At 43.4% G+C, this 26940-nt stretch overlaps 1 protein-coding gene across 2 annotated transcripts in view; it reads right to left on the bottom strand.

Moving 5' to 3' along the window:
* Positions 1 to 26940, bottom strand: part of CAMK1D (calcium/calmodulin dependent protein kinase ID) — a 124920-nt gene that overhangs the window by 17048 nt on the left and 80932 nt on the right. For both annotated transcript variants that reach the window (XM_031061309.1, XM_031061311.1), the window contains exons 3-7: positions 25080 to 25218; positions 20126 to 20252; positions 11254 to 11329; positions 2301 to 2413; positions 526 to 604 (exon numbers count right to left, since the gene is read on the bottom strand). In XM_031061309.1, the coding sequence (XP_030917169.1) occupies positions 526 to 604; positions 2301 to 2413; positions 11254 to 11329; positions 20126 to 20252; positions 25080 to 25218 (534 nt within the window). The remainder of the gene's footprint in view (positions 1 to 525; positions 605 to 2300; positions 2414 to 11253; positions 11330 to 20125; positions 20253 to 25079; positions 25219 to 26940) is intronic.

The following is a 26940-nucleotide window of genomic DNA, read 5'->3' as shown; positions in this document are numbered from 1 at the left end:
GGGTGAAAATGTCATGCCATTAACTCTTTTCTGTTGCAGCTATTTTAACAACAAAAATAATACCTCACCTCGCTTATATAATATTCCCTACCCTAAAAGAGATCCAGAGCCCATGTGTGGGTGCAGCTGGTAGTGTGGGATGCTGCTCTCAGTCACTCAGGGCTGGTCAGAAGTACATGAGTCACCCTTGTTCCAGCTACACAAACCTTGGGAAATGTTGATGAAGTCACCCATATGCAAAGGCATCATTTGACTTTAAGCACTTCAGTCATTTTGGCACATCCCACTGCTGCACTACAGTCAACATACATAATTCAGCATTTTACTAATCCTTACACAGGTTGGTGCATGAGATTAAAGTCCATTACAGTTTTCCAGGAAAATCTGGAGGACAAAGGCAGGAGTTGTAAGAATAAAAGCTCAGAGTTATGTAGTAGAGGTCAGTACAATATGTGACAGAAAAACCACTTGTAGGAATGTAAAAAGGTGCTCTGTGTCCTGAGGGTTTCTCAGAGCACTGCTTACCAAGGGTGCCGTGCTGCTTGCTCACACGTGTATCTTTTATTGGGGTCCTTCTCCATCAAATTCCGAATGAAGTCTTTAGCTGCAAAAAAAAAAAAAAAAAAAGAGAGAATGATTGAAAGCAACAGAGCTGATGCCCAGTTCTGCTGCCACATTCAACAGCACTGATCAGGCTACCAAATGCCATCTGGCCACAGTACAAGAAAACAGCTCTAGGTCATTTGTCATTTGTTAGTATAGATAGAACCAAGGTGACTTAGGACCAAACCCAAGCTATTTAGTGTACCAGATAAAAGCTGAAAGCATCTACTCCTGCAGGTATTTAGGAGTGGGATGGATAATTCAGAGCCAGCAGTGCACAGCTCTGGGTCCCTGGTCAGCCACATGTGGCATCATCTGAGTGGTCTGAATGTGGCCACATGCACTGGATGTGCTGGGCAGCTAGGGGAGAGGGAGGAGGTCAGATGCCACAGTAAGAGGAGCTTCACGTTGCTCATTCCAGTGGACAGCTGTGAGGCCATGTTGCCTATTTAGGAGGGATTGAGCAAGGCAAATGGACTCCCTGGAGCAGGAGGCAGTGTGTTTTTAATTGAGGGAACAGAGATTGCAGCGTGGCCTGCGTCCAGCAGCTTCAGGACAGTGCAGCTGAAGGAGCCACAGCAAAGCCAAATATGGCAGGAAAATCTTTGTGCTGATTTAGGTGATGGACTTTCCCCCATGAGACAGAAGGGTCTGCCAGCAGACCTTCATATTTTCTCTGAAAATCCTTATTAGTTTAAAAAAACTTCTCATCACATGTATTTTTGAGCAATCCATCACAATGATATCTGGACTGCAGATGTAAGCAGCATAAAATGTTGCTCTCTGTGGGGAGATAAGAGAATATATAATCATCTTTATAATAAAAACACTCAATTTTTATCTCCTCTGCCTCAATCAGTAGCACTAATAAATCAGAAAACTGTATTTATAGGGATATTTTACATGATGGAATATTCCTAGAATTCATTTCTTCTTCTGCATGAAGCAGCAGATGTTTCCCTGGGCTGGACAGAGCAAGGACACTGAGCTTGGGTGACCTCTTGGAGACTAAACAGTGTGTCAGGGACACTTGCAGGTGCAAGGCTGAATGTCCCCTGCTGTCACCCCTAGACACAGACCCACGCTGGAGCCAGAAGCCCTTGGAACATCTGACTGTAACACATCTGGGGTATCTGCCCCTCTGCCAGGCTGCTGGAGCAGGGGCAGGTGGGTTCTATGGGTTAAATGTCCCCTGGGTGGGGAACATCCACCCACATGGACAGTCCTTCCAGTGTCTGGATCTGCTCACCTGCCTCATTTGCAAGCCATTAATTTCTTGGGTTTTTGCTGCACAGACTGAGGACTTGCTTTGGAGCTGCAGTGAAGTATCAGCAACAGAGCCAAACTCATTTGCCACCTTATTATTAATGGCACATGAACAATCTGCTTTTCATTTGGACACAATGAAGAAATTGAGCTGCTTTTTCTTCTTGGGACAGTCTTCTGCCATCTTTATCTGCTCTTTGAGCTATGTTTTAGTGCTTTTTGTGTCACTGACAGACCTAATTTGTCTGCTGCAGAAACAAACTCCCATGACTATTTGAGCCAAAAGAAATGCACATTCCCACTGGTTGTCAGTCAAAAGGATCTCCACACATGATGGAGGGTGCATTTCATGCCCAGGGGGCGATGCATGCAATGGGCACAGGTGCATGCATGGTTGTTGCATTTAAATTTAAAGAGCAGTAGCTACTTACCAGACTCTGAGATGTCATCCCAGTATGGAGAGTCAAACTCATACTCTGCCTTAAGGATCTGCTCAAAGAGCTTGGAGTCGTTTTCATCATAGAAAGGGGGATATCCACAGAGCCTGAGGGAGAGCAGGAAAAGAGAGAGGTGACCACTGGAGCCATCTCTGCCCAGAAGGTAAGAAGGAGGGAGGGAGAAGCAGGAGAAACTCTCACTTAAAGCTTGCCCCAGTAAGTTTTCAAGAGGGCAAGTGCTACCATGGGAGAAGTTTCTTCAGGGACATGTAAAGCCACTTCTGGAGATTGGGACTGGACAAAGCAGAATTCTGCCTGGAAACCTGGTGACCCCATGCTGCCTCATGCAGATATCCTGGCCTCTCTCTGCATGCTTTTGAGTGTTCAACCAGAGGAATGGTTTCATTACACAGACATGACCCCTGCCATCCTCTCCTGCACAGTGCTAAGAGGAGATTTCATGAGCTAAACCCTTCATCCACAGAGCATCAGTCCCTCCAATCCCTCAGCACATCCAGAGGACCTGATGCAGAGCAGGACAAGGAGCCCTGCAGAGCTTTCAGGCAGAGGACACAATGCACCTGCAGGATGTGCTGGGCTCTGTGTCCCCAGGCACAGAGAGGAGGATGCACAGGAGCACATGCACCACTGCAGCAGAGCTTGCAAGGGCTGCACATGGACCTGCTGCTGCTGCAGACACAGGGACAGCCTCTCCCTTTCTCACTCCTGCAAGTCATTTTGCTGACCACATCCATTTGCCTGCCTTGCCTGAGGCTGACAACAGTCCTGTCCTGGTTTTCAGTGGTTATAGTCAGATTTCTCAGAAAACCTAGCCCAAAAAAAACCAAGAAAAAAAAAATAAAACCAAGAAAGCCAAGCAGGACACTGAACTTTGTTTGTCTAGTTTGAGCTAATCCATCCAGGATGCACCCTCCCAGTGCTGCAGAGCAGGACAGGGCTGGATGTGGGGAAAGCACATCTAGCACTGCATTAAGCAAGTGCAGTGATAAAACTCGTGTGTCAGAGATCCCTCACACCCAGCTGGTGCTGCAGGCAGGATTCTGTCCCACTCTGCACAGACAAGCCAGCAGAGACAGCCCTTCTTCAAGTTTTAACAGCAATGTTGCAAAGTGCCAGATTTACCTCTGAGGCTGGCCCAAGGTTTTAGCAAACCCATCCTGCTCACAGTTAAACAGCCCTTCCTGCCTCTGTGCAGAGATGATACATTTTTTTCCTCTTATCACTGGTCTGTAGTCTAAATCATTCTTCCACATGCTTTGCTGGTATTGAAATTATATTTTTCCTACAGTTTTTTTTTTAACTCTGAGTCAATCAACCTCAATAAAGCATTTAATTGGAGAGAGCAATTACAAACAGACTGTAGATCTAGCTCAGAAACAGCAGCAGAGCAAGGGGGGAAAACTGCAAGAAATGAATACTTGAGTTATTTATAACCCAAAGCCAGCCGGCTGCCCTGGAGGTTATTTTAACCAACTCAACACTTGAGGGTGAAAGGAGCAATGGTTTGTTAGCTCTGCAGAGCCAGTGTGCTTGATAAATAATTTAAATACTGAGATGCTGATCTGCGTCACAGCCAGGCTGACCCGGGAGAACTCCACTGACATTTGCAGCATGATGATGAACCCACTGTGGTTCAGCTGAACCAGAAATCTCTCTCTTTTTCTCAGAGAGATGAGCCAGTCCTCATTTGTGTCCCACTGGGTGAGTGCCATTATCAAAGCAGGAAGAGAACCTCCTGCCAGACAAGTGTGTATGTCCAGAGCAGGGGTGCACCCACTTCATGGGCACCTGTTGGTGCCTGGGGCTGGGTGCTCCTGTTGGGAACCCCGTGGTGCAGGTGGTGTAAGAGAAGGGTCCCTAAAAATGCTGAATTTAGCAAATGCCAAAAAGCCACTATGTGGCCACAACAGAGGAAAAACATCTGGTGGCTTAATGAAGAGACTTGATCCACATCAGCGTCCAGCTCTACTGGTATCTGTGAAGAGCTTATAAATTACTTCTTTTAGTGTAATAATTATCAGTGCTCACATCCCACAGTCTTGGGGTGGGATGCACATGAACTGATTTTCTCCTTCCTCCTCTTTTGTCACAACCCTCAAGATTTTGGGTGTTTACTGAGGGGAAATGGTGGAGCTGACAACACCAGCACTGCAACTGGCAGGATGAGCACTGGGGTAGAGATACCCAGGTTGGAGAAAAAGAATAAAAGAAAAAAAAAGAAAAGAGGAAAAAAAAGAAAAAGAAAAAAGAAAAAGAAAAAAGAAAAAAGAAAAAAGAGAAAAAAGAGAAAAAAGAAAAAGAAAAAAGAAGAAAGAAAAAAGAGGAAAAAAGAAAAAAGAAAGAAGTAAAAAAGAAAAAAAGAAAAAAGATCCACTTGAAGTCATTGCTCTGTCCCCTCCTCCCTGTGGGACTCAGGGGGCTGCATTTAAGAAGCCTGACAGCCCTTCATTAATTTCTTGCCTTCCTCAGCACTTTCCTTAGACAAACCCAAAGTGCTCTGATAAAGCACTTGAAGGCAAGCAGACAGTGCTGTGCATGCTGAGGCACTGGCAGCCTGCTCTGGAGAGAGAAATAACTCTCTTCAAATGTGCACTGTACTAATTACCTTGGCAGAGGTACAAGAGCACAAGTTGGGACTGCTGTGATTTATGCACACTTGTGGCAGCAAAAGGTAGGAGTGAACTGCTAAGCAGCCCAGAGCTGGAGGGCAACAACCCTGTAAGGGGGGAGCACAGAGATATGAGTCCAAACAAGAACCTCAGCCTCTCCAGGGCCTTTCAGATTATGGAAGAGATTAAAATCTTCTTGCATGGCTGGAGTATGTACAGGGCTGGGGAATCAGGTTCTGCATCCAGGAGGCCACTGCAGCCCCTGTTGATGCACAAGGAGAGACAGGGTCATGCAGGAGGGCACCAGAACTGCCAGGAGGTGGGCACAGGGCAGAAAAGAGCCTCTTTTGGCACAGCTTTTCCCTTGCTAGGAAGAGGCTGAGAAGGATTCATTGCTGCTACAGGTCATGGGCAGGGAGATCAGAATAAATCAGCCCTCACCTGAGAGCTGAGTGAGCCCAGGGGCTGATCCTGGCTTGGCCAGGGATGGGATGAACCTCCTGCACAGAGGGATGCAAGGATGTTCCTCTGGGAGGCAAATCAATGAGGACCTACAGCAGAAAGCAGGAGAGAAGGGAGCAAGCCCTGTAGGTCACAAGAGGTGGAGTGTGGGAGGGAAACATTGGGGCACCATGGCACAGGGATGGGTTGAGAGCCAAAATACAGCCTTGCTGTCCTTTCCCTTAAAAACAGAGCTTAGGAAGACATGGAAGTTTTAATGTTACTTTAGGATGAACATTATTGGCTTTGCAGAAGGGATGGGAAAGCCCCAGCAAATCAGCCTATCTTGCAGTTTATGGCTGGAGGAAATCTTGCTGGACTTCAAGCAACTGGGCCACTTTCCAAAGTCCATAATGAGTTTTTTGGTTAATTCTTACAGAATCAAAATCCCACCGACTTCATTTCCATCTGCTGGGACATTTCTGTGTGAAAAAAATGACCTCACTATCAGAGGTTCTGCTGCTTTTCTTCAGATATGCAGAAATGCAAAAATAACCCTCTGTCTTCAATGTGAAAAAATCCTGCACTGTCCTGGGGGAGTTTCAGGCAGCTATTAGTTGTCATCATTTTCTTGCAGTTTCACCAAATAAAAGGTTTTCAGAATTATTTAGCAACCTTATCACATAAGCAACAGATTTTCCCCTAAACTCCTATTCCCAGTCTTGTCTTAAAAATAATGGGATGCAGATAAGAAGAACACAGGTGGATGTACAGGAGAAAGATATTTCCAGAAGTAATTTCTAAAAGTGATCCTGAGAGCACAAGAGGAATAGCAGGAACATCTTGTCTTCACCAGGCAGAGAAAGCAAACCCCTGCAGATCCCATTACATATTGGGGGTGATACTAAAGGCTAAAGAACTCATTCATATGTCAGTGTCCAGTCTGTAACACCAGAGGCCCCTGGGTTAGTTTTACAAACAATTTTACAGTTATATTAGAATAAAGAATTCAGTAGCTGCTCAAAGACCTGAGATGAATGGTGTGGGAAATCATCCAAGTGCTATTTATAGGGATTGAACACATGTATTTATTTTGTATATTTTGGGAACAGTCCCTCATATTGGCTGACATTGGTGCCCCCACTAAGCTGTGGACAAAGACATATCAGCAGAGGGAATCACAGACAAATTCAGAAGCAAGCAATGAGGAATGATCATTTGGGGCTGTTTTCCCAATGTTAGCTGAGTTTTCCTGAGCAACCCAAAATGCCTGTGTCCTCTGCCACCCTGTTTCTCCTTCCACTACTAAGTAAGTTATTCCTCACTTTTTGCTTAGGCTTGTGTGTGATGCAAAGCAGGAAAGATGACTGACCACTTTTTCCCAATGGATGACTCCTAGGTGATGGTGGAAACTTCTTTTGGCATAATATACTTTGCACTGTCCCTGGTTAATCCTTCCATACAAACACCACTGATGATTCATGCACATCTACTTGAGAATCAAAACCAGCTCAGAGGCAAAGTGTGAAAGTTTGATTCAAGATTTATCTCCAGATAGGTAATTGTTTATAAAGAATAACAAACCAGTAACTCTCTGTCCAAACAGTGACTGGAAACAGAAGAAAATTCAAGAAAAAATGTGTTTGACCTATTGCAGAAGACTATGAATAACCAGGGGCTGAGGCAGAGCATTCTGTGCCCCCAGGTTCTTTTCCAGCCTCAAAACATGATTTTCTATTTTTTGCATAAATTAACCTAATCTTCTCTATATAAAGTGTGCATGTGATCAGTATTTTCCCCAAGCTTTTGTAATCCCTTATCTGACCCAGAAAGGTCCCAAATCCAGCTGCTGGGAATCCAGTGAAGCCTCTTGCTCTTCTTCTGCTTTATATTTTAAAGCTGGACACATGATCAGAACTACCTTGTGATAAGTGGAAGGCTGAGCTCAACAGTGAGGCTGTTTCAAATTGAGAAATACTGCAACTGGAATAACAGGAAATTTCAGGCTCTAAAATTAGTTTTTGTGAATAATGACTTCTCATGCAAAACAGGTTTTGATAAAAACTCCACTGGTGCAGCCTCTGCAATCTGGCTGTCATTAAGGAGAAGCATTGGAGACTGGCACTGAAACAGAATTATTCTGTCCCAAGACATCCTTGCAGATCACGGAAACAAACACTTCTCTACAGCATCAGTGCCTCAGAAACAATTTGTTCTTCCAGTGTCATGAACTGAGGGCTCTCAAGTGAGACTGAGCTTGGGTCTGGAGGCACTCAAACCACTTGTAGTAATATTAGCTCAAAGCATCTTGAATTTATGCCTGATTCTGTGCTGGTTTCCTTTGAGTTTCCATCTTCTTAAATGACAACAGTCTGTCCAGAGTGGCAGTGAGGATCTGTGGGAGAGGTGAGGAGATGAAGCAAGATGTGGTGCTTGGATTGCCCTATGTAAAAATGCATCTCCAGCTGGTTTGGGCATGTACAACTAGCTCCAGCTGTGCTGATTGTGGAGCTGGAAATGGCATATCCAAATGGGTGCAGCTACACATTGGAGCTAATAACTCTGCTCAGGGCAGGTTTAACTCCCAGCATTTCACCAGGTCCTTGTGGCATCTCAGTGCCATGTCACAGTGGGAGCTGGCACTGCTGCCTCTGGTGGTGTGGCACTGCTGAGACCACAAAGCTGAGTGCTCAACCCGTGCCCATCACTGGCTGTACCAGACACCCCACCAGGGATAATTCCCTCCAGCTTAGGGAAGGACCCTCCTCCCCCCTCTCTTTTTACTGAATTCCAGACATTCACTTTCTTAAGACACCACATCTGCAGCTTCTGGCTATTCCTGGAAGCAAGGATGAGATCCAGACCAAGGCCAGGACACGTGAGGTCTGGGCTGGGTTTCTCAGATCACTCAGCAGAGAGGGATCAAGGGAGGCTGGAGAGTGATGTAAATGTGCCACAAAGCAGATGAATCCACACTGTGGGAGCAGGGCTCTGAGCAGGGAGCAGGGTGTGATCCAGTCACCTCAGCAAGAGCATCTGGTGCTGTTTGACATGGCCCATGGTCTTGGCCTTGGATCCATCTGCCTCTCCAGATGGAAGGTCTCTGCAATGTGTTGCATTTTCCAAACCCCTGTGGCTGTCCTGGACCCCCCAGCATGGCCCTAAATGTGCAAGTTTAGGCAGCTGAACAGCCCACCCTGGTGAAATGGCTGCTTGCATCCACCCAGGCTGGGTTGAGGTGCCCAGTGACTCTGGAGTGCACAGAGTCCCTGATGCCATGGGCTGTGGGGGACTAACCAAAGGGAGCCCAGGAGTGCCGCTGACTGCTACAGGAGCTGGAGGATGTGGCTTACACATTGAAAGAGCTGGTTTAGTCTCAGACCCAATCCCACCCAAGCTGTAACAATCTGGCAAAGACATTAACAGGCTCCTTCTACAGCAATGTGTTATTGCCACTTATTTGGGCTGTGCAAAATACAAATCAAGACCTTATTACCTGAAGCACAGAAAGCCTGAAAAGGTTTCCTTGTCCTGCAAAAAGGAATTCATAGAGGCTCATTCTTACTGAGATGATTTAAGCCTTCTGGGCTGGGAATTCCCTGCGTAGGGAATAGGGAATTTAAATTTGCCCGACAAGCTGAGCACATGCCGATTTGGAAAACAGAGCAGGAAACAGAGCTGAACCTTGCAGAAAGAGCAGCCTTGCTTAGGAAGGGGGAAAGATTATGGAGGAGATTAAAGTCTTCCACCTGTTGAAGCAGTGCTCATAAAGTGGGTGTGGAAGACACACTGCCTAGCACTGTCTCACCCCTATTCCCCAGCAACAAGTGAAATAAGACCACAGGTCTGCCAGCACAAGAGACCTTTGGTGCATGAGCCATGGACACATGGGACTGACAACCTGGAGGAAAGCAGAGCCAGGTTTATCTCCAGGCAGCCACATGCAACAGCTCCCAGCCCTCCCCTGGGCTGCAGATGGACACATATTTTCATGGTGGATATAAACTGAATAAACTGAACCCAGGCAGCAGCTGAGCCTGGATGTGAGGCAGAGTGGTGCTATCTTCCCACCTGCATCCTCCTTTTCCCACTCTGAAACTGGTACTCAGCTAAGTCCTAAAAGAGCATCAGAAAAGGCTCCAACTGTGTCCTGCCATGGCTGGCAAGGACTAACAATGTCAAAAATCCCAACCCTTAGGACTTCCATGATCAGATTTGCTTGTGAAAAAAGGTAACTTTGAGTCAGCACACACCATTCTCATCTAAAAGAGCATTAAGGAATGGTTTGTGAAGCAGCCTTCGAGGTATTTTGGCATGTCTGTGCTCTTCCTCACAGCTCTAGTAGGTCCCAGTGGGCTTTGAACCAAAGTCAAAGCACTGTTGATTTTTGCTTTGTTTAGCAAAAGCTTTTTGCATCCTGCTATTGATGGCTGCTCCAAGAGAAATCCTTTCCCATGTAAGTTTTGTACTCAACAAGTTTTCAAAATAGACAGTCATAAAATTAATGTTTCAGGCAGGATTTTGGTTTAAATAAATAAACACGTGCAATAAACCAAGCTGCCTTCCTATTTAATATAAAACCTCTTTGTTTTGGGGAGCATATAAATTATGCAAATGTAATGCAAATGTAAAGAATGAACATTGTACAGAGTGGATAGCACAGCAATGAGGTATGTCCTGGCAAAAAATAGTTCTACAGCACCATCAAAAAGTTATTCATGTTGACAAGCCTTGAAATGTCTGCATAAGGAAAAAGAGAACAAAGTAGGAATGCTTTAATGCTGCGCCTTATTGGAGCTGCTTTTTCCTTCAGCCTTGTATAACAGTTGTGACAGTTGTGTAAAAGGGAAAAGTAAAAAAAACAAAACAGTGGTAATGTTGTCAGGAAAAGATATTTTTTTCTGTGGCAGCTCAGTGGACACAGCCAGATTAGTTTCTTCTCAAAGCCAATCTGAGCAGGGAACCACAATAACTTCAATAATGTCACAACCTGGACAAGCCCACATTACTGCACACAGTGTAGTGTAGTTCTGGTGGGAGCAAGGATTTTGACAGCTGAAGGGTACTAGTCCATTTCCTACCACTTTTGCTCAAATTTCAGCCTTTATGCAGCTGGGAGGTTGTCAGAATCCAGGACATTCCTCTGGCTGCCCTGGGTAATTCGAGACCCTGGCAGGGGGCTCAGAGACCTTGGCATGGAGTCAAAAACACCCGTGTCTTCGATTTTAGTCCATGGAAACAATTACCAACTTTGTGTGAAGATTTACAAGCCACAAGAGTTTGAGTAGAATGATAGTTAGTTTGTCATAGAGCGAAAAAATAGAATTTTGGGGTTTTAGAATGGGGGTTCAAGAGGCAAAATAGAAAAATCTGTGTGTCCTGTCATTCTTCTTCTTCTTGTCCTCCATCTTTGCTGTGATAGTAACACTTTTTGATTGGTTTAAAATAGAAATAGACTGTCTAATATAGGTAGTAAGTATTGGAAAATTATTGTAAATAAAGTACATGTAGTTCTTAGTATAAAAAGCTAACACCACCCCAAGGGCAGGCACTGTGCCACAACCCAACCTGCTGGACAAGATCTCAGCAGGTCAGAGACCGAATGTAATAAGAAAAAATAAACAACCTTATAAAGCAAAACCGACAAATCTCGACTTTTTCTTTGGTCGCGAGGCCGGGAAAAAAAGACTTTCTAATACCTCAGAAGTCATCTCAACCACAGACACGTGAGAGGAGGTGTCCAGGGTACATTCTACCCTGCATCACAAGTGTCAGGGCTGAGTTATTTTGCCCCAGGCTGAGCAGGTAAGTCCATGGTGGGAGAGCAAGCTGCAGGTCCCAAAGGTGCCAGCACTGGGCACTCCAGAGGTACTCACAGGATGTAGGCGATGACCCCGATGGACCAGCAGTCCACGGCTTTGCTGTAGGGCTTCTGGGCCAGCACCTCAGGAGCTGAAAATAAAAAGCCAAACAAGCACATGTTATAAGGCCAGACATTTGAATATGGTCAAAAGGTAGGACTCTGAAACTTGGAGACCCCCAAGACCTTGTTTTGCTCTCCACATATAACCCTTGTGTCGCCATGATATTTTCTGAAAAATCCCTTTGCCAGGATTTTTCTCCTGAGAAGCCTCAGAAGAAAAGAAAAACAATAATTATCTGCTGCTGTGGAATGCAACAGGTGCATCTTTGATTGGTCCATGTTGGTTGTTTTTAATTAATGGCCAATCACAGTCAGCTGGCTTGGATCCTCTGGGTGGTCACAAGATTTTATCATTCCATTCCTTCCTTAGCTAGCCTTCTGATGAAATCCTTTCTTCTATTCTTTTAGTACAGCTTTAATATATCATTTTCTTTTAATATAATATATATCATAAAATTACAAATCAGCCTTCTGAAACACGGAGTCAAGATTCTAATTTCTTCCCTTGTCCTGGGACCCCTGTGAACACCACCACACCCTTGTGTTTGCAAACTGCGTCCTGAGGTTTTTGAAGGTTATATCCTCACGAGAAAGGATGACTCTGAAAGCAGAGCAAGTTCAGGATGTTTTTTGTCTCCAGGCACAGAAAACAAAACAAAGCACAGAAAAATGTGTGAGAGGCAGAGGGCCATCACCTCCCTGTTTAGGAGGAAAATGAGGCCGAGCTTTGCAGGGGTGCAGAGATGCAGATCCTCCCTGACAGCATCACAGCTCTGCTCTGCCAGAGAGGGCAGCTCCAGAGGCAGCTCAGAAAGGGCAGCGAGTCAGGGAGGAGATAAACTACATCTGCGGGAGAGGAGGGAGAGCAGCCACCACTTCTTCCAGCAGCTGCCTTCCAAAGCCCTGCTGGATGTCAGAGGGAGTCATTTGTCCTTCTGCCTCTGGGAACACAGACACCTCAGAGGGACAAATGAAAAGCTGCAGGAATTGGACATGTGCACAAAGGAACTGAGCCTCCTGCCTCTATACAGCCACCACAGTCTGACTTTTGCTAGAAGCAAGAGCCTGGGAATTTATTTAAACTCCTTGTGGATCTGCTTTACTATTTTATACTACTGAGACTTAAAAAGGTGCATTTTTTGTTTGGGTCCCTGTTGAGACCTTGCAGTGCAAATGCTTAAACCTAAATTTTAAAGCCCTGTGACCCTAATCTTTTTCATGTAAAGAAGCTTTTGCCTTTTTCAAAGCAAAACATCCACAATAATGCAAGAAATCACTAATAGTGGCATTCCTAAAGCAGACTTGCCATACTGGGTTTTAAAAGGTACAGTATTTCCTTTGAGTAATTTGGAGTTCAAATGCTGGAAAAAAGTAATGAAGTGACAAATCTCAACAAAAATATTTCTTGGGAGTCACACCTTCCTCTGCTAGGAGTCTCTCCAGCACCAAAGCACTTTGTGAAGAAAAGCAAAAAACACATTGTGAAACACAGAGATATATTAAATCTGAAGCCTCACATTTAGTAGCTACCTATCCTCTGCTGTACTGGTAGGACTCTTCAAAGACTTCTTAATCCAGACAAGCCAACAAAAAAAAGCCAAGGTCAATACTGCCAGCAAGGTAGGGAACAAGAAGAGATAACGAGAATAAAAAAAGACTTTCCAGTGCTTTGGCATGAGGGCTCATAGAGGGGCCTGAAGGAAGAGAGTGCACAAGTCAGGTGAGGGTATCTGCATTTCCACAAGCAGAACAATGATGGAAACGGGTCAAATTTCACCAGAGACATGTTGCAGAACTGAAGAAAATTCAGGGGAAAATTTGGGTAAAATTACAAGCGACAACCACATTATGAAGACTCTTGAAGACTGGGATTTGTCCCAATCTGCAGCACAGGTTAAATACTACCCCAATTTTCAAGTCATTCAGCAAATTGGGACCACTGCATAAGAAATGAAACAGTTTCCTGTTTTGTTCCATCCCTTGTAATCAAATTTTGTGACAAAATATGAGAATGGAGTTAATGTTCTCCTGTCTTTATGTGCTTAGATGTCTTCCAACTCTCTAGTCCTTCCAAATTCCCAGTATTTTATTCACATTCTCTTCTGCCTTTGACTGCCTGTGCCTGTTTACATAACTCTCAAGGTAAACATTATACATCTCTAGCTCCTAAAGAAAATATTATGCAAATGGCTGCTGAGCACCAGTGAGCTCCTGACATTATACAGATATGCCACATTAACATAACAGAAAACAATTCTGAGATGAGGGGATGTGAACTATATAAAGATTTTCCCTCTTAAAACATCAAAGCTGTGCTGGGGCATTTCTCTCTGTTTTAAAGGAGTGAAGAGCACTGATAGTTGTTGCTCTGGATGGCAGCTCTGAAACAGGTAGGAACAACACAGGGTAAGCATTAACAAGGAAAGGTAGGAGGTTTAAATACTTCTTTTAAGGCCAAATGGCTGCTTTTGATTTTTGTTCCAATAAGCAGACACGCAGCAGGAACAGGAGGACACAGCTCAGCATCATCTGTCTCTGATATACGGAAAAACGGAAATATTTAATGAGCTGAAAATCAAGTCAGAGAAGCTCTCAGGAATGAAGGCAGATCAGTGCCAAGAGGCAAAAGCAAGAGACACAACGAAGAAAATCCAGGAGCTGACAGCACTAAAGGATCAACACAGACGGCTGGGGAGACAAAACAGCAGAAAGGAGAAGGGGGAAGCCAAATCTCCCTTTTCTGGAGCTGGGGAGATGCCAGCTGAGCACAGCTTCCACTGTCACACACACCCAGGGAATCACTCTGGGCTCAAACCATAAACAGTGGTCACCTATTGTATGCAGGGAGCCCCTGATGCTGGGAATAATGTGCTCTGACTCCATGACTCAGGATAGTAATATTATATACTATGTAATATATAGTATATAATATTACTATATATATATATATATATAAAATATATATATATATAATATATATAAATATATATATATATGTATATACTATATATAATACTATATTACATTAGTACTATACTATAACTACACTAAAGAGATACTATACTACACAAAAGATACTAAAGAAAAATCCATGACTGACTGAGATAGTCAGGACACAGTTTGGACCCAACTGGCCAAGGAAACAAAACAATCCTCAGCAGATTCCAATTGACAAATCACTTTGGGTAAACAATCTCCACAACACATTCCACAGGTGCAAAACAACAGGAGCAGTGAATAGAGGTAAGAATTGTTTTCTCCTCTTCTCTCTGTGCGTCTCACTGCCTTCCCAGGAAAAATCCTTGGGAAGTTGTGCCTGCTGCTCTCTGTGAAGAGAACTGTGGCCACAGTCACCCAGCCAGGGAAACCAACGGAGCAAACCTGGGCCCTTCCTTCACATCCAGGAAGGTGTTTCAGGCTGAATGAGCATTGCCACAGTGCCAGGTACAAAGTGGAGGCTCATTCTACCTTCAGGTACATGAAGATGTGCTTCCCCTGCTGTCTTACAGTTAGCTTCTTTTTGGTTGAGTTATATTTTGCTTTTAATAAGAGAACAAATCCAAAGGCTTGTTTCAAATGGAGGTTTTAAGAAAAGGTGCAGACCAGAACATTTGGAACCCTTTCAGAACACTATGCCATTACCCTCAGAGAGCACAGCTATGCTAATAAGCCCCCTAAAAATACAGCTCCTGGGTGCCAAAAACTGCAATCCATGTTCCTGCAAAGAGCTCAGGTGCTGGGGATTGCTCTGATACTTTAAGCCTGTTGTTCACACTGCACAAGTCATGAGGGTGAACACAAAGAGCCAGCCCAGCCTCTCTCCTGAAGTCAAAACCTACAAAAGTAGGTTTTTCAGTGCAAGCAGGCTGAGATGCACATGAAGCACCACAAGACCAGAACCCTTCTTCCACTGAATCCTGGGGTGAAAACAACTTCTTTCCATTTTTTCTCACATTCCTCCAGTGTTCATCTTGTTCTGGTCAGCTAAGGCTGTGAAGTTTGAGGCTTTTTCTGAAGGAGAGCAGGGTTTCAGTGCAGTATTGCTGACTTTCTGTGCTCCTATTATTCTTATTTCACGTTGCTGAGTCAGATTTAGATATCTGCCATGGGTAATAATGCAGTTTATGCTTAGCAGAGGGTAACACAAGTCTTTGTCAGGATTTAGCAACAGAGCTGAGAAATTGCCCTGCCAGGTGCTTCTGCCTGAGCAAACCCTGTTCAGAGTGATTCCCATGCCTTATTTTCACTTGATTACTCATGATACTGCCTAAAGGCTCCTGAAGTAGCTTATGGCTAATAAGGATATTCTGAAGGCTTATTGAATATTTTCCAGCCTTTGACTCAAAGGATACCAAAGAGGTCCAAATTCAACATGGAAATCTATTCCTTACTTAAATGCTGTGGTCTTGCACAGGGCTAAGAGGAACAGGTGGCTTTGGTGAGATCTGAAACTACTGAATTTCTGGCAGAGCAGAAATGAAAGTTGTGAAATGACCTTTGATAAAAGCAGTACAGAAAATGAAAACAGGGAGTGAGGTAGGGTGTACAGGGACCAGACAAATATCCGGGATCCAGCCCAATTTGTATGGCAGGGAAGTACAAGAAAATTTTACTTGAAGAGGGATTGGGACTTAGAGCAAGAATTTTAAATCTCAGTAGGATTAACATATTAGTCAGCCACAAACACAGCTCATAATTCAGTGTTTCTGCAAAATGAGAGACTTTCTAACATTTTTGACTTTCTAACATTTTCAATAACTTTTCAAGCGCCTTGAAAGTCTAAGTTCCATCTGCAGAAATAAGCAAAGCTTTTGAGCGACTACCTCTCATGGAAAGTCACTCAGTGACACCCAATTCCCAAACATCCAAAACCTCTTCAGAAGAACTTGCTGAGTGACTGGAGTCACCTCCTGATGGGTGCCCAGCTTGACACACCTCAGGGATGGCTCATTCTCAGGCAGCTTTGAACAGCTCCTACACCAAAACTGAGTTCTTACATAAGGCCAAGGGCTGACCCAGCTGACCAGCCCAAATCCATGATGTTTAAAATTATAAATCACTAATGGCTTCTTGGGATCTTGCCCATAATCACACACATCACTCAGGGTTTTGAAAACACCACTTCTTCTCCACATTGGACAATGGGTTCATGTGAAAAATGAGTATTTTACAATTGGCTTTTCGCAGATATTAAAATGAATATTATATGTGTTGTGTTAGAAAGTAATGCTGTATTAATTCTCTTAAGTAGTGTGTTAAATATAGTATTAGGTCATAACAAAATGTTAAAATAGAAACTATGCTGTGTAGGATGCTTTTTTTAAAGAAAGGACTTGAAGCAAAATAGCAGCCACAGGACACCTGAATCTTTCAGAGGAAAAGAATTTATTGCCCTTTTATCAGAAGAAACGAACTTCTTCCGGCCTCGAAGGCGCTGTTAGGATTCAGAGGAAGAAGCTGACGATGAGCAGACAGAATCCTGTGTTTGAATGGAATTTATGCATCATGTATGAGATGAATGAATATGCAACAGGTTATTGTTTTTAAGGATTAATCCTTTGTTAACGTGGGTCCTTTTTTGGGCTCGTGCTGCCCAGAAAAAGGTACCCGGACATCCATAACTCTTTGTCTCTATTGTCTCATATTGTCCTAATTCAAATTGTCCAAATTATTATTACTGTAATTGGATTCCTATTTTTATAATTATTTTATTACTATTAAACTTTTAAAATTTTAAAAACAAGTGATTGGCATTTTTCACAGCTCAGACCCAAGCAGGTCACGCCTCACACCACATTTGGAGTGAAATGAGCCACACAAGGCTCACCTTGCCCAATTCAGCTGCTATCTAAAAGTTGGGTGTCTAGTCCCAGCTCATCAGAAAGAATCCCAGACTCTTTCCATAAGAAATGGGGATAAGAATGGTAAGCAATAAGAAAATGCAAGACCTTCTTAGAAGAGGTTGTATTGTCAGATCCCCTTTTCAGTAAGCAAACATTTTAGATTGGCCTCTTAACAAAAGTGGCTCAGATAATTGGGTTAAATTATCTGAACCATCAGCTTTTCATCACAGGGCCAAAATCTCTGACAAAACTCCTGAAAAAATAAGAACTCAGAACTCTTGACAGTAATTTAATCTGCAAGGCAGAGCTTTAAAAGCTGAAGTCCTAACGCCCCATTGGCCATGCACATTTCAGATATAGTCCAATTTGAAAAGTGATATTTTGATTTTCAGAAAGAAAACTGATATTTGTTAAGGGATTTAATTATAATTACACCCTTTCTTATTCAATGAATTTCCAGACCACATAAACAGGCATTTAGTGTCATAGATACTACTGTTCTTTGCAGATGAAAATAAGAAAAGTTGAAATAAAAAATGAAGCAGAAGGAGTTGAGAGTATATCCTGATCGAGGAAATTAGACAGAAATGACAGGGGGTTTGCATACTTGCAGATACTTGGGCAGCAGACATGAGTGAAGATCAGATTTGCTTCTGAGTCAGAAGCTTGTCCAGCACTTTGTAAAGTGGGATCTGACTGGACCCATTTCTGGAGATGAAATATAAATGGTAGCAGATTCCAATGACTTCTTAACAGAGCCCTGGGTGCCTTTGACATGTGATATGTGCCTAAACCTCTTCCAGCAATTTAAAAGCAAAGTGGTCAAACTGATAAAAATAATAAATTCTGGTAAGATCTTAGAAAATCTTAGGGTGTTCTGCCTATCTCTGAAGAAAAGCAAAGGAAACTTGTTTTAAGTGATGGATCTCTGAGTGCTACTCGAGGTAAAATACATGGGAAAGAAAAAGCCAAACACAAAAGGAGGTGGCAGAAAGGGCACTTGATGGGCTGGGGCTGTGGCATTTGTGTGCCCTAGCCAGGCTGAGGAATTTTATCCATGCTGTGCCATTAGGAGGAATGACTCTTCCATTGATTTGAGGGCTCTTGGCAGGTGCTGCAAGCTGGAGTGACACTGGAAGACATGAAAGCTTTTGGATGTGGGCAAGTTGCAGAGCACCTATAGAGAAGCCACAGCATCAGGTGTAACACTCAAGGAGGACCATTTGTGGGTATCACCACAGTGAACAGCAATAAACACCTTCTGAGCCTGGAAAATGTTGTGTGAGCAACCTATGACATTAAAAAAAAATACAGCACTAAAGAGGAGCTCCATTCCATGCAGAAAAAAAGAAAAGAAAAAAAAAAGAAATAGAACAAATACTTAAAGCTGTTTTCTTTATGAAGGAGGGGGGAAAGTCCTGTCAGCACGTCAGAAATAAGTGGCCATGACCTCTTGAACCAGGATGAGTAAATCCTGTGTTCAGCGAGGTAACAACAAGCCTGGAGGCACTTGTGCAGCCTTCAGAGGCCAGACCATGGGTAATGAGAGCTCTCAAACATCTCTCAAAGCACTACAGCTCCTGTCACAGGCTCCAAGGGCTTCCTCTCCAAAATTGCAAGTTTTCTTATGTAAATAGCAATGATGAGAGGCTGCATGAGATCACTCAGAGACCAAGCAGAGTCAGTCCCTCATTTTCACCAGCACTTCAGCAAACATCATCTCAGCTTTCCTGTGCCTTGAGATTCATTCTAGTCAGTGACCATTCCAGAGCAAAATAAAACATGTTTGATAGGGACAGAAGAGCTGACAGCAAAAGTTACGAAAATTGCTGTCTCAGCTCAATTCCTGCCACTGCTTTGGAAGAAGATTTCCAGTCTGGTGTGATTACACAAGACTGCTACTCAGACTGCATCCTGGCCCATGTCTTAAAATAAAACATTGATGGGAAAAACACAGAAATCTGCTCCTTTTCCTGATTTTATTGGGATAGAGTGTGTCTGCACAGTGTGAAGATAATGCCCATAAAAAATATCTGTGACAAATCTGTATCACTGTGTCATAATCACCTAATCTGAGCTATTGTACCATGATCTCATCAGAGCCATGAAAAGAGGTGAGGTGGCAGCTGCAAAGCAAAAAGAGTTTCTGACAGCTGGAAAACATCCAGTCATTCCTGCTGGAAAGATCTGAGAGAAATCTTTCCACTGTCATTTTCATGGATTCCCCAGTTTCATTTCCCCACCTCAGCTGATGATACTGGTGCTGCAGGAGGCACAAGCTTGCTGGATGTCTTGTACACAAAGGGAGCTTTTAAATGTGTTTGCTCAAACAGACCTCATCACCACCTGCCATCTAATGCTCACTTTCAGCTACTTAAAGTGTTTCCAGAAGCTGCTGGTAAACATGCTGCTAATAGGTGGCCTTGTACAGTCACTACCAAATGGACAGAAGAGCAAAGAATAAATGACAGAAAACAATTTGACACTGTCCAGGAAGGCCCAAGGATCTAAAGAACTTCTGCATTTTAACATCTGAGTCAGTAACTTAACATGATTGTAACAGAGGATTGCTGAACATATCTGAATAAATGCAGCTCTTTGATTTTACTGTCTTCTCTCAGAGGAATCTGGCAAATGCTATTCTTTATGATTAAAATAATAAATAATGCATTTCATTAGGTAAAGCGTCTTGGTTTCCTAGGTGCTTGCAGGAGCAATACATTTGAGGCTATTTTTCACATGCTCTTGGTGTAGCTAAAGCCAGATCTTTGAGAACACTCATTCCACAAAGGACTGAAAACATGAAAGTGAATCTCACAAACCCAGAGCTGGATTGCAAAATTGTACCCCAAAGGGGAAGAGCACACAAGACAAAGCACAGGCAAACATTAAATTCTATTAAATATCTGTAAAATCTCCGTGTACCAGCACCAGAAAATGAGAATTATTTAATTTTCACTAAAATATAAGCAAACCTCTTACCAACATAGCCAGGAGTGCCACAGGCTGTGGACATCACATCTCCTTTACCCTCCATCTTCGACAAGCCAAAGTCACTGATCATGATTTTTGACTCCTCATCCTGGCTGTAGTAAAGCAGATTCTCAGGCTAGAAAGGAGAATAAACAGAAGGAGTTTTGAATATGTGAGTTCAATAACACCTGGTGACCCAGGCATACATTTAATACAATCCCTAGTCACACCATACACAAATATAATTTGGTTGCCCTAAGTTTAAAGAGGTTTTCTTAAAACCTACATGGAGATCCTCTCCAGACTCCTGCATGGCAACAAATGGAAGACCCTGACACCCTGAGCTTTGAGCAACTTTCCTGGGCCAACAAACTTCTCCTCTGGCACCTCAAGTAAGACCTAAGGCTCATCCCTTACGTGTGAGATATGTCTGATGCATTTTCACTTCAAAGTGGTGAAGCAGGAGGATTCATTGGAAAGCAAGTAAATATGGCAAATCCAGGTAGTGTACTAAAAAAATTTTATACAGGCTTTGAAAAAAGAAAACAGGAGTTATTAGAGAATTTTTGTATCTTCTCCACTAGAAACAAACTGTTTTGAGAGAAGAAATGCCTTTACAGTTAACAGACTTGAAGCAAGGATATTTCAGCTACAGCTGATTAGGAAAAAATGCTGAAGGAAAAATGTGCTATAGCACTAAGCACAGCAACTTGTTTACAGCAAAAGAAAACAAGGATCATTCCACAAAGCCCTGTGACTTTTTATACCAGAGTCAGGCAGCTTGGAGAGCCCAACCAGCCTCCATCTGCTCCAGCCAGCCCTGCATCCATGTGTGCTGCTGCTACACAGCAAAGCTCTGGCTGGGTGCTGTTAGAGCCCATCTCCTCCCCTGCCCAACATCTGGGCTCATGAAAGGGTCCACACCTGCAGCACTCAGCCTGGTGGCAATGGGCTTTGGACTTCTGGGTCTTCACCTGTAAAAGTGATGGGTACCTGTTGTCATCTTATCGCAGGGGTTCCATACTGTTGTCTCCTCATCACAAAGGTTTCACACCTTCTTGGTGTTTTCTCATAGGCAGCTTCTCAAAGCACTGACTCTCTTCTTCACAAAGCACCCAACTGACTCCAATTCTCCTCTCACCCAGCCACCCCACTCTTTTATAGCACTCTTCTTCCCATTGTTTACAGCTGTGGCCTGCTAAAGTCAGGCCTATTCCTAATCTTTGATAACTGGCCCAGCTGCAACTCCTTAGGGGTAACATTACTTTCTACATTATCTTTATTTTCTTATATTCTGTCCTCCTACAGGTACCCAATGTTTCCAGATAGCCTCGGTGGAGTCTTTTGCCCAAAGCTGGCACAAATGCTGACACAGCCTGCTGTGTGCTCCAGGGAATGGTGAGGAGCAGCTGCAGCCACACAACATCCTCAGACTCCCTGGGACACAGCCAAGCTTGGATTTGTGAGGAGGAGAAACTGCAGTTCAGCAGCACCAGCATCCATCTGCTCTGGGGAAGGGGGGACGAAGGAGTGCTGGAGGTGATGTCCCCATTCAGGAGGTTAAAGCCATTCCTGCTCCCCAGCCCCAGCACCAGGAGATGGCTTCATCCATGGGACAGCAGGGCTGAGGTAAAAAGGGAAATGATTTTGTTCCTAAAAATAAATATGCAGTTGTACCATTTATGGTTCTTTCTCATGATAACTTGCAACTCCAGTACTTTAATTGGACTTTATAGTGTTGAGACTCTTGTAGGGACTACAGTTTCATGCCATGCTCTGCCCTAGGCTGGAGTCACTCCTAATTTTTACTACAGCTCTTGTGATCTGCTGAGGGGTTGGTAGACTTGGAATTAAGGGAAAAGCAGTTATTTCCTAACAATTTCTGATAACTCACCTCAGGTTCCCACATACATTTAGTGAGGCCAAGAAATCCACACATTTAAAAGTCAAACTTGTTTAAAAGAATTCTGTTTCCTCAAGCTGGTTAATTCAAAAAGCATTAACAAGGTGGCTCTGTACCAAGTGGAGCTGCTTGAACCTTTCACTCCTTTTGTGCATCCTGGAGTTCCCCCAGACATCACCTGCTGCCATCTCTTCTGATCTGCTCTTGCATTACTTAGATTAGAGACTTGGAGCCCAGACCTGCTTTTACTAACTGCAGCAAGTCCTATTTTGATATCTGAATAAACAAATAATTACAATAAATAATTGTTATGGATGTTTCATGGGTTGTGTTTTTGTAGAGTGGATTCTTCCCCAGAGTTTCATTTTGAACCTTAAACTTGTTTTGATATTTTGAAATCATAAAAAGTCTTCTTATATCGCTGTTCTTCTCATCATGGTATGTTTTTGCTAACAGAAATTCACAGCAGGTGTTCCTCACATACTGCATTTTATGAGTCATTTTGACAATTGACATGATACTGACAAAGATCTGCAAACAAAAGAGAGAAAGAGAAAAAGAGCTTCTCTTTGCTACAAAATACCACTGGAGAAGGTTGGTTTGATCTAAATTCAGCTTGGCCTTACATAAACTCTGAAAGTAATTTGTACCTGAACTTAATTCCCAAATCACCAGACCCCATATTTTACGACAGGAACTTTAAAATAAGATTATTTTTTAAAATGAGAGGTATAACCTGCTTTAGATTATAAATACAAAAATAACAAGACCTTGTACAATGGAATATCTGAATTAATAGGTCTTGGACCTCACTCCAAAAATGCTGGTGGCAGAAAGAAGCCTGAAGTTGTTTCCTAAAAGTTGAATTTGGGAGCAAGATGGTCATGTTAAAATACAGCACTTCCATACTGGAATTCTGTGGAGCTCTTATAAATATGAGAATGTTTCTATGTACTTCAGCATAAGGGCAGGAAATGAACAGGAGCTGAGGGCAAGATGTGGAGACTGTAGGAGATGGAAGTCTAACCAGTGCCTCCTTACAGGAAACCCATTATTTGGGACTGTCTGGACTGGACTGCAGAGCCTCTTGACTCTATTAGTGTTCATTAAACCTTTTTATAAGGCTTATATAAGGCTTGTAACATGTAGCCAAATTCCACTCTCTTCACAGAGGGAAAATACAAGCTCTACCTCAACATCCAAGGAAACTCCTGTTTGGAGCATCCCTCCAAAACATAGCCAGAGATGTTATTTCCATCACTGAAGTCTTCATTTCTGGCAGTAAACTTTGGCAGAATCCACTAGCTCAGGAGCTGAACCCACGGTTTTCTTTTGAAATTTGTGTATTTTTCTAGTATCCTCTGCTCATTTATTACTTAAAACACTAAACAAATCCAAGCCTTTCTGCTTGTCTTAATGGCATTTAAGATACTGGAAGAAAACATTAAAACAACAATGTTTAGCGAGTTTTTATACCTGAAAAGCTGAGAGGTTTAGATGTGACAATATGGTGCAGCTGAAAGGAAAATAATCTAAATATCACATTGGCACACAATGGTCCTTAGAAGAACCCTTGCTGTTAGCAAAAGCACTGCTCCAAATGATAGGAAATCACTCAACTTTCCCCCACTACCGTTACCAGTTATTATTAAGTAAATCTAGCACAGCAAACCTGCAAAAATCTTTCTAGCAGTGAACACACCTCAGCTGAGATGGGGTATGGCATTCACATTCTCTGAAAAAATCCCTTCGCCCAGGGTTTTCTCCTGGGAAGTTGAGAAGCCTCAGAGAAAAAGAAAACAATTCTTATCTCTTTTGCTTCTCCTGTGCTGTACTCACATGTGGAATGTGTTTGGAGATTGTTTACCCACAGATGATTGTTTCATTGGATTCTGCTGTGAGTTGTTTTCACTCATTGGCCAACTGGGGCCAAGCTGGTTTGCGACTCTGGAGAGAGTCAGGAGTTTTCATTATTATCTTTTTAGCATTCTGTAAGTATCTTTTCTGTATTCTTTAGTATAGTATAGTATTCTTTAATATAATATAATATCATAAAGTAATAAATTAGCCTTCTGAGAACATGGAGTCAGATGCATCATTCCTGCCTTCATTGGGGCATTCCCTGCAAATACAATAATTGGATTTCTGCCTTATTGTAACATTATGGGTCTCAATAGCTTTCCCTCACATCCTATGTGCAAAGCTCCCACTCTAACTGCCGTGACTGCAGAGTCCTCATTAAAACCAGTTCCATGGGTGCTGGAACCCAGGGCACAGGGAATATTTCTCTGCCTGTCCTGAGAAGTCCTGATCCCCAGGAGAACACTGCTTTTAACCTTTGTCCATGGAGAAAGCTTCCAAGACTTTAGGATGAACTGGAATCTACGAGTGTGGGAAACAGCAGTGTAGTTTATCACAGGGTGACAAACTTAGAGTTCTGGGGATTTTAGTATGGAATTAGATAGAAGACAAGATGGAGGATTTTGGGCGTTGTTTGATCTCCTTGTTCCTCATCTACTCCATTTTCTGCAGTGTTGGTAGCAGAGTGATTGGTGAGAAAGAACCACAATTCAGATGTTGCACGAACAGACAAATAATTAGTTATTCATAGAGAGGTAGAAATAAAATAGATTCTGAGAGCTAATTGGGCAAAATAGCTTTAAAAGACCTTGAACCTGTGTGTCTTGTGACTTTTGGTGCCTTTTCTTTGTACGCTAAGTCTGATATGTAGATGGCATCCTGAAGTTTTGATAAGAGAAAAATAAGCAACAACCTGAAGACTGAAAAAACCAAATCCTACTCATCTCTCAATCCTGGCACAGAACTTTTTAGGAGTCTCCCAGTCAGGGGAATCCTTGGGGGGAAGGTTTCCAGGAGGCTTTGGAGCATCTCTCCTGTGGCACCACCTTACTGGAACAGCAAGTCCCAGGGCACACACAATTACACAACCTCCATTGTTTGTTCTTCACAATGAACAAACTTCACGTGTTTCTTAGGCTCACACAATTACACAGCCTCCACTGATGCTGCCCAGGGGCCAGAGTGGTGCTGTGGCTGTACCTTGAGGTCCCTGTGCACGATGCCCATACGGTGCAGGTAGTACACAGCGTCCAGGACCTGCCGGATCAGCGTGCTGGCATCCTTCTCCGTGTAGAAGCCCTTCTCCACAATGCGGTCAAAGAGCTCTCCCCCCGACACTCTGGAAAACACAGCGGGAAGCAGAAGAGTGAGGATGTGCTTTGTAATGCCCTTTCTGTATCATTAAAGGGTGGTCAAGGCCATGCACTAGACACAGGCAGCCAGAGCAGATCTGCCTGCAGCTCTGGAGCTCCCCCATCATCCCAAGGAGGGCCACAAGGATGGGGAAGGGTCTGGAATGGGAAGTTTTATGTGTAGGGGCTGAGGTCACTTGGTCTGGTGAGCCTGGAGGGGAGACCTCATTGTGCTCTTCAACATCCTCATGAGGGGCAGTGCAGCGACAGGCACCAGTCACTTCTCCTGTGCCCAGTGTCAGGACCCAAGAGACTGGCCTGAAGCTGAGTCAGGGGAGGTTTAAGTTGCATATCAGAAAAAGGTTCTTCACCCAGAGGGTGGCTGGGCACTGGAACAGGCTCCCCAGGTCACAGCACTGAGCCTGACATAGTCCAAAAGCATTTGGACAATGCTCTCAGGCACAGGGTGTGATTGGGTGTCCTGTGCAGGGCCAGTTGGACTCAATGATCCTGATGGGTCCCTTCCAACTCAGCTTATCCTATGGTTCTATGAATTGAGTTTGATTTTCTCCAAGGGCTGGTCAGGCTAGAATGGAAAACCCATCACACATCAGGGAGTGGTCAAAGACTCTCTAGCACTTGCAGAGGGAATCACCATCATAGCCCAGCAAGAGCCAGGGGAGCAGGCCCTGCTTTCCACGCTGTCTCATCCCAGACAACTTTGCATAGGCAGTTCCATCTGCTGGTGCTGGCCCACTTAGGCTGTAAAGCTCTCCCCTTTTATGATCCCTTGGGGTTCACTTTTCACTCCACTGACCAAGGCTTGGGATTTCCCTGGAGGAATGCTCCCATTCTTTCCCCACTAGCGAATGAAATGGATTCAGGAGTTGCTGCCACTACCCATAGAGCATTATTTTGTTAAAGTAGCCTGCACCTCTGACAATTTTAAATGCTCTCAGAGGTCCCCTCCTTTACTCACACATGTATGCTCATATTTATCTGCAGCCATAAGCTCTTTAGGCAGAGCATAGCCTCTGCCTGGCACTGGTAGGAGACAGTTATTGATGAGGAACACAGATTATCAGTGCAATTCATCACCAGATGACACAAATGAGGAAAGGATTCCACAACTCAAAGAGGAAAGAAAATAAAACCTTGACATCCCACTATTTAATGTCTGCTGTACTGCACTTTTCCCCTGCCTTGCTAGAAATAACACGTTCTGAACCCAATTTTAAATAAAGAATGGCACATTAAAACTCCATGGAGGAGTATCTGAGGAAACAAAAGAGGAAAGAAATGTCTGAGTAATTGAAATAATAAAACTGTCAGCAAAAAACTGCCCTACTAGGGTAAATAAAAGATTTCCATTTTAGCAAGCAAAACCTATTAAAAAATAAAATGTATGTGAAATGTTTCTTCAGCAAGTTGCACCACTTAGCATATCATAAATAGCACAGTAAAACTTTCTTTAAAAACAAACCTAATAAAGGGAAAATAACAAATGATTACAGTCATTAAATGCATATGGACTGAGAGCTTACCATTACACAAACACTAGGTAATTCAGCCACTCCAGGCAATAATCTGCTTGAATAATAACATGAAGTCACTTCCTAGGGAAGTTTGGAGCCTGAATGGGAGAGAATGCTACCACTAAAAATGAACACATTCAGCTTCGAAAACGAAAAGCAACCCTGGAAACCTCA

This window comes from Geospiza fortis, unplaced genomic scaffold (genome assembly GCF_000277835.1).
Source record: "Geospiza fortis unplaced genomic scaffold, GeoFor_1.0 scaffold428, whole genome shotgun sequence".
NCBI classification, from domain to species: Eukaryota; Metazoa; Chordata; class Aves; order Passeriformes; family Thraupidae; genus Geospiza; species Geospiza fortis.
Note: the sequence above shows the minus strand (reverse complement) of the source record. Positions and strands in the feature narration are given on the sequence as shown.